A 9,115-nucleotide genomic window follows, 5' to 3' on the forward strand; every position below is an offset into this window, starting at 1 on the left:
ACTAGGCGCAGCATACATAAATTGTAGTAGATATTGGATTGATCCCAGAGAGGTTTCCCGTCTTGTTTTTTTTTTTTTTCTAGTAGAATCTAAATTGTTTTGGGTTTAATGCCGTGAATATTTATTCCAACACCTTCTGCTACATCAAAAGTTGTAACGTTATAGTAGTAAATTACTATCAAAGATACACTTTTCTTAAAACAAAGCTATAGCAATATCAGCAGGCAGGAGCACTGCAAATGCAAGGCCAACCCACAAAGTACAATATCTGCCTTAACTTCTGTATTCTTTTCTATGACCTCAATTCCTCTTGGTTCGAGACCCTGGCTTTCATCCCCTGCAGTTCTTCCGTAAGCACTTTTATTGAATCCGAGATTTCGGCCTTATATACATAGAACTTAATCACTATTAAGAAGAAAATGAAGTTGAGGAAGTTTAATATGACGAAAAATGCATAATAATAATCAAGATGAGAAGCATTCAGGTTGTTTAGAATCCATCCATGGTGACCATGCGCCTTGGTTATGTCAGCAACTGTGGAAAGAAGGAAACTACTCAGAAAGTTTCCGACTCCTAGAGTAGTCATGGCATAGGAAGTCCCCAGACTCTTCATGCTTTCTGGTGCCTGGTCGTAGAAGAACTCAAGCTTTGCAACCTCTAAAAATGCGTCTGCTGTTCCCATCAGCACGAATTGGGGAAGTAAAATGAATATGGTTAAAGGAACTTGTCCTTTATTTTCAACTAACCCATGATCTTTGGCCACACTGAGTCTATACTTCTCGGTCACAGAGGCGATTACCATGATTATAATGTGGATAACAAGGCCAATGCCCATTCTTTGAAGGAGAGTGACGCCTCTTGGGTTTTTGGTCCACCTTTGCATAATCCGAACGAAATACCGATCATAGAGCACGACACTAACAAGCATGGATATGGTGACAAATCCGGCTAAACTTGCCGGTGGGATTTTAAAGCTGCCAATGGCTCTATCAAGGGTGGTACCTTGCTTGACGAAAAGAGTATTGATTTGTGCAACCATGGTGCTCGGTATAAACGTGGCAATCAAGATTGGGATCATTCGTATCATTTGTTTGGTCTCCTCTACTTGTGTAACTGCGCACAACATCCATGGACTGGTTGAGCCAGTTTTCACAGATGCTTTGGTAAGGAACCTGCAATTCCATGCAACGTCAAGCTGATAGATTAGGACAAATTCATGCAGCAACCCGAGACCTAAGAGAGGGTAATGCCTATCTAGATTGAAATAGGTCGATTCCAACCCCTAACCCGTAATTTTTTTTTATGGCATATTGGTTTATAAAATTCTTTTTCTTATAAAATAAGTCTAATATTTCACATCAAACATATCAGTTTATAAGTAAGTTTTCTTTACGTAGTCTTGCTTGTAGACTTGGCCCGTATTTCTCCGAGTGCAATATATATATATATATACACACACATACCTCAAGGTCGGTGTGGAATCAATCCTGAACTTTCCTTTCTTTGCATACTCCTCCAACTCAAGCTCATAGAGCTCTTTGGGATCATTGGGGATATGCTCCTTCCATTTCCTAAGAGCAGCCACAATGACCCTGGCCATCCTTGTGAAGGGACTTCCTGAGGGCACCTTGTGTCTGTAGAAGGGAGTGCCAGACAAGAAGATGATTATCGAAATTGCGAGTCCAAGTGTCGGAAGTCCATATCCTAAGGTCCATCCAACATTGTCTTGTATGTAGACAAGAACCGTGTTGGCAAAAAGTGTCCCGAAGAAGATGCTAAACATCCACCAATTGAAGAAGGACAGCTTGTGGGCCTTCTCCTTTGGGTCGAACTCATCGAATTGGTCTGCCCCAATGGTCGAGATGTTGGGTTTGGTTCCACCTGTTCCCACTGCTAAGGTATAGAGTGCACCATAAAACACTGCTAACTGTAACGTCGAGGCCTTTCTACAATTCTCGACGTCAGATTCTAAGCAACGAGGCGGTTTTAGGCTAGGAAGCGAAACTGCCAATGTTAGCATCAACATTCCCTGCATGCATGCCAAAATATAGTAAAACAAAGTGAGAAATTTACTTTGTTACACTTACCGGCCTTTGTTATAACACTAAAATAAAAGGTGAATTAAAAAGATCAGTACTGTTGTGTCATTTATAATTGCCATATTAATTATTTAATAAAAGAAAGAAATATTCTAAATTATCATCCGTTATCTCAACATTTCATGATGTAGCATTCAATGATTGGCTTACAAGTTGAATATGAGATATTTTTCAATCATTTAATACCACATAATAAAATAATAAAAAGATGACCGTAAAACGAATGATTGTAGCATTATTTCAAAATAAAAAAGAGTACAAACAAAAAGAAAAAAATATCCATCGACCACTTGCCGCATTAATTAGGGGTGTAACCGGTCTGGTTCGGTCCGATTTTGTACAAAATCTAGGACCGAACCGGTAGGCACCGGTTTTGCATTTTTCAAAACCATTTACGCACCGATTTTTTTCCTAAACCGGTATTCCGGTTTTACCGGTTTCCGGTCCGATTTTTCGGTTTTAATAAAATACAAATTTTTTATAAAATTCTGTTTAAAAGAAAAAACTGATTTAAAAAATTCTGTTTACCATTTACAAAAATCTGCTTTGCAAAAAAAAATCTGCTATGTAAAAAAATTCTGCTATAAAAAATCTGGTTTATAAAAAAAAAATCTGCTATATAAAAAATTCTGATATAAAAAATCTGTTTTATAAAAAAAATCTGTTATATAAACAAAATTCGCTATATCAAAAACTGCTATAAAATAAAAACTAAAATAAGAAATCTAATGTAAAAAAAAAAATCTGCTATAATCCTATATTAGACGATTAGTATTAGTATATATATATCAGTATTAGTTATAGCTATATAATATATTAGACAATATAATAGTATTAATATTAGACTATTAGTATAGCTATATGTTAGTGTTAGTTTTGATGATTTAGTATAACTATATTAGTATGAGTATAACTATAATCTATATTAGAATATTAGTATTAGTATATATGTGATTATTTTTTATGTGATTAAAAATTATATATAATATAAAATATATATAATATAAAATATATTATATATAATATTAATATATAAATAGTACCGGTCCGGTCCGGTTCGGTCTGGTCTAAAATTAACCGAAACCGAAACCGGACCGGTTCCGGCCGGTTTTTCATTTATGAAAACTGGTTCCGGACCGAATCGGTCCAAAATCGGCACAACCGGTCCGGTCCGATTTGGTCCGGGCCGATTTTTCAGTTTGTCGGTTTATTTTTACACCCCTAGCATTAATATATGATAAAGAGTTATAAGCAGTATTAAGACCATCCGCATCCTCGTCGTATTAGGATGCCGACAAGTTTTCAACTTTCAACAACTGCGCCCTATTGTAGGCTTAATTATAAAGCAGAATTTCCGAGTCAAACGTTCATACGTACTCCTGCAACTCTTCCACAAAATGAGACTTTTTTTGCTCTATAAAAGTCCAAAAACTATAGCCTAAAATGTATTATGTTTACACGTAACATTGAAGGAGTAGGAAGATTGATGATTAAGTCATATAATTAAATATATAAGACAAAGGTGGAGGGAAGATAAGCAGAAGATTCCGAGTCAAAGGTTTTAGTCTAGGACAGTAAATTAAAGTCGACGTGCGTACCGAGATGTAAATTACAGAGGAAACGACAAAGGTCCAGTATCGGCCGAGATGAGCATCGGCGACGTAAGCACCCAAGATGGGAGTTATCCAGATAGTCCCAACCCAATTGGTGACATTGTTGGAGGACTTGACGGTACCCTGGTGCAGCTTCGTTGTCAAATATATGACCAGATTGGAGGATATACCGTAATACGCCATGCGTTCGAAAACCTCGTACACTGCACAAAGAGAAAAAAGAAACAAAACAGTGGGAAGATGGTCCCCCGAATAATTCATATGATCGAGTCCGTCTGATCCGCATCATGCAGAAGGGTGCATGCAAGTTGACGCGAAAATGAACTATTTTTGGAAGAAAGAGTTGATTAAGTACTCCTTACTGCAAGATTTGTCATTTTGGACTTGGCCATTAATTAGATACCCGTCTTGAAATAATAGCCCCTGGTATTTCGTATATAGCGGGTTATATATATATATATAATAGCTACGGGTGCATGGTACAGCTTTTTTTTCTTAATTTTTTTTTTTGGACGTAAGTCAGAGAAGTAATGCTACACACCAAATGTCATCTACTTTAATCCTATTAAGTAAGATGTGATATATTTAACAATATTGAATGATAAAAAATCATCTAATAGTAATAAATATACCACATGTATAATAAAATGGTGTATAAATTTTCCTTAGATGAGGGGGGGGGGGGGGGGGTTAACTGTCCCTGACTCGGTTCAAGCTTTCTCAAAACAAAAATGGAAGAAACAAGTTGGGCATGGGCCAACCAACTCATAGGCACAAAAATATTGCCGTTCTTAAACAATGAAGAAATGAGACTGAAGGAAGAAAACAAAGTAGCCGTCTTTAATTCCTTTGCCATTAGCAGAAAAACTGATTACAGCTAGCCGAATTCAAGGCTTGACAAAGAAAATGTTGGATAAGAATGGATCATGACTTCCGGATTAATGTCTCATATTTTGTAGGAGATCAACTATTTCCATACAGAAGTACAGCTATCAGCTATAATTGATAATTAATTAAGATTTATCAACATAAGGCAGGGTCTAGTGCAGGATTAGCAAGAAAGAAAATGCAGAGGCATCCATCCCACTTCCGAGGAGCCATTGCAGAGATAACTGTGACATGTGGAAGAGAGAAAAGCAGGCAACTTTACGCCTTAGAAGTTCAGTGCTCTCGTAAATTAATGGCTCACAAGGACCCAAACACACCTACGTGTATATCCCTCAAGCAGGTAGATAGACATATATACACACACATATATATGTACTGTTTGTGTATGAAGAAGTGAGTTGTGGATGGCCAAACCCAAGGCTCAATGTCTTTTGAACACACAGAGAGAGAGAGAGAGAGAGAGAGAGAGAGAGAGAGAGAGAGAGAGTACCGACAACAAACCAGCAAGCAGTCCATCCACCCCTCTTTGATCTAAGAACCGGGTTTCCTCTCAGATCCACTGTCCCATCCTGCGTGTATTCCTCCTGCGCTGCTTCCCCTGCCATCACTTTCCTTCCAGAGTCAGAGTGGCAACCCCCTCCTTTATTTCTTCTGTATGATCGATGGATCTGCTAGCTAGCTTGCTAGTTGGTTTATGTTGAAAACAGAGTAATGAAAAATGAAGCTCAGATGCTTGTAAAAATGCATCAGAGAAAGAGTGTATTCCGAATGAAGTGTTTCTTATTTTCCATATCTCCTCAATACAATAGTGCTCATATATATAGCAGGAAGTGTATCATTTTGTTGAGAACAACCATCAGAGTTGGTTATGGCATTTTGTTGAGAACAACCAGCAGAGGAGGCATTCTGTTGAGGGCGTGCACGTGGCACGTGAGGTGTGATCCTCTACAGCAGGTGTACATGCTCTAATAGTTTAGTACCGTCCAATTACTCCACCCCTTTTTTTATAGGCTACCCCAACTTTGCCAACCATTTCTTCGGGATTGACTTCAGCACCCATCTAATGTAAATAATGATGTATTTTTTTTTTTAAAATTTTTATAATGATTAAAAAATGCATTAAAAAAGGAAAAAAAAAAATACCATTTGGGACATTTTCACGGGTGTATTATTCGGTACCAATAGCATGACTCCTAATGTAAATGTATGTGGACCTCAACTTCACAGAAAAATAAATAAATATGCACACACATTTAATGTGGTATGCATACTGACATTCATCTTCTAGATGACGAATATACCCTCCCAATTTTTTCTTTAAATATTCTTCCTTTACCTTTAGAAGGATCTTCCTCAAAATATTTTGGCCATATGGAGATTTCGATCCCCACCTTTTTTGCTAGCTGCTCAACCTAAGTTGAATCCTCAATCCGAATGGTAAGAATGCATGCAGTGTCGTGTGTACATAAACTGTAGCACTGTGTTTGCAAGAAAAAAATCTGCCTCGTATATATTATTCCTCTGAAATTCGTATTTAGTCGTTGGTGGACGGTGAAATTCTAAAAGGATTCTTTTCATGTGGGTTAATTCACGTAATCTCTCTCAATTGCTCGCATGCGTAATGCCCTTTTTTCCTCTCTTTATTACTTCATTAATTTTTCTGATTTCTACCTTTTTTTTAGATTATTATTAAACGGGAGACGAGTGATCAGCATAACAATTCTCTCTGAATGTGATTATAGAAGTCTCTTCTTAATGCAGACTGTTCGGTTTGAACTATAGCTATTATTTCAAGAGCGAGCTTGTCACCACAGCACCCATAAAGTATCTGACTAGTCCAAAGTACATTCAATAACTCAAAGATCAAGCTTTACTATTACAAATAATTTTAACTTATATTCTAACTTGAATTCTTAACGTCAAAGTTATGAAATACCAACCGGTTACTAAATGATCTCAACTTGATTGAATGAAAGGAAATAAAATGGTCTTATAATATTTAAAATATTTAATACTAAAATATTATTAGATCAATTTAAAAAAATATTTCTCTCTTTCTAAATTATAGAATTTCATTCTAAATTCTAGAACGTGAAGAGTATAATTAAATTCTGCCCAGTTTGAATACAAAAAGGTCTTCAACTCATTTTAATTCATCTCATCTAATTATTATAATTTTTTCAAATCATACATAAAATATAATAAATAATTTAAATTTTTCAAATTTTAAAATAATAATAATATTAAGAAAATATGTTATTTAACTTCAACTTTCATATCAACTCATCTCATTCAAACTCAATATCCAAACCAGATATTAATGTTGCGTCTGTATTTTTTATTTAAAAAAAAAAAACCCATCTTACTTGGTCATATAATTTGAGAAGATTTGATCAGTTTCTATAAATAATATAAACACATCTTGATTTTTATATTAAATAAGTACTATATCCATTTTAAATAAAATAAAGACATGCAACTATATTTTTGTTATGAAGGGACGTACGTCAACATAGGCATTAAAACCAGCATTCAAAGGGAGGGACAGCATACTTTTTTTACGTTGAAAGGCACAGCATAATTTAAGCAAGTAGGTGAGGCAGTTATTTTGCAGATTAACCAAAATATTAATAAGCAATAAATGTACCTGCAACTATACTAGTACCATGTTAGTTGAGGTAAATTAATAATATAAATACGTTATATATTGAATCTTTTGATCATTAAGTGCATCTCCGAGAGTATTATATGTAACTTAATTATTATTACTAAATTTATTTAATTAATTATAAGTGGATCTAAGCATAGATTCCCTACATGCGAACTATTTTTAAGAAATGGATTAAGATTAATCCAACTTAGTATCATTGCTTTTGATTGATGGGTTTAACCTATTTTAAAAATAGAAAGTGTTATATATATAAAAGGTAAACTCATAAATTAGGGTGTCTCATGTGATTTGTTATCTACTTTACAATCTGACATACTGTATCGAATCATGTCAGTTTATATATTTATTTTTATGTAATCTTTTTGTGACTAATTAAAATATTTTTCTTTTAAAAAATACATATTTTATAGTATTTTATTCTAAGTATTTGTAAATACAAAGTTCAAAATTTTTAAAATTTTAACGTTAGATTTTTCATGAAAACTCAATTCCTACCATATTATAAATTAGAAAGCTAGTAATGCTACTCATCATCTCAATTATCATCATCTTAATTTTTATCATTTCATGATGTAATATTAAATAATTAGAAACTATTTATTATATTTTGTTGATAATATATTACTGCAATTGATATTAATTGCAACGTCTTTTAGATATCCAAATTAGGTGAGGGTACTACTTGTGGGAAAAGAAGAAAAAAATCCAATTCATTGAATGGATCAATAATGGTCAACTATCTTGAGCGGCGTTAAGGTCGCAGATAGGGACCACTTGCGAACGACACCAGCGAATCAGAATCCACATTAGACCATGGCCGAGTCATGAGCATAAGATAGTTCACACCCTTGACCCTGACGGCCTCAATCATCTCCCAAATAACGCTTGTTTTTTCTTCCTCGTCTTCTTGTAATAAGTCACACTCTCTTTCATTTTTATTGTTTTTTCTAATAAGCCTCTTCCTTGGACTAACATTCGTAAACAAAGCTTCTAGATGCCGTAAAACTCACTATTTTGATGTAGATATCAAATAAGAATCCAGAAAAAAGTGTACGATGGCCATTCTTTCTGTGTTTTTTTCCATGTGAAGGATAAAATTTATAGATTCGTTTTAAAAGTTTTTAACTTGCTGACAAGCCTTCTACGTACTATGAACGTGTATTGAAAGAATCTCAAACTTTAATATATTGCAACTATATATATAAATATAAAATATATATATATATATATATATATATATGTATAAAGATATCATGCGTGTGATTGCATAGCGCACGAGCACGTATGTGTACACACTTAAGATATACGTGTCAACTTTTAAATGAATTGGAAATATGGAATTAAGAAACTTCCTCTCCAACCTAATTTCTGGAAAACTTCGTCTATATATATATATAATATAAAGCCACGTCATGACAATGATGCAAAAAGCATATTAAATCCTACATGCTACAGTACCAGTACTCTTATATACATGTTTAATTATCCCACAATGTATATATATATATATATATATATATATATATATATATAAACACAAGATTCTTGCATGCAGGCTGACATGGATCTCGAACCATTTAATATGGATTTTGCATGCAATATCAGTATCACCATGATGCTTTAGATGGATTCATCATATGATGTACGTGTCTTGTTATATTATATGAATGTATGCATATATATGTCATTATGTATTATGTAGATCATCATGATTTTGTCGTCACTGCCATATGGCAATAGGTTGAGGGATTTCAACCATGCCATATGAGCAACAGATTTTTCATTAGGACTTAATTTTGGAGGGAAATCTCTTGCAGCCAATTATAAGGTGATCATATCTAACA

At 34.4% G+C, this 9,115-nt stretch overlaps 1 protein-coding gene across 1 annotated transcript; it reads right to left on the reverse strand.

The window, feature by feature from the left end:
* Nucleotides 1-140: 140 nt before the first annotated feature.
* LOC122300649 (protein NRT1/ PTR FAMILY 5.2-like) lies at nt 141-5,544 on the reverse strand. Its single transcript, XM_043111460.1, has 4 exons — nt 5,091-5,544; nt 3,698-3,915; nt 1,464-2,029; nt 141-1,172 (listed from the first exon to the last, which is right to left on the reverse strand). Exons 1-4 carry the CDS (start codon nt 5,203-5,205, stop codon nt 293-295), a joined length of 1,779 nt encoding a protein of 592 aa, XP_042967394.1. The 5' UTR covers nt 5,206-5,544; the 3' UTR covers nt 141-292.
* Between the last annotated feature and the right edge of the window lie 3,571 nt (nt 5,545-9,115).

This window comes from Carya illinoinensis, chromosome 2, assembly GCF_018687715.1.
Source record: "Carya illinoinensis cultivar Pawnee chromosome 2, C.illinoinensisPawnee_v1, whole genome shotgun sequence".
Classification (NCBI taxonomy): Eukaryota; Viridiplantae; Streptophyta; class Magnoliopsida; order Fagales; family Juglandaceae; genus Carya; species Carya illinoinensis.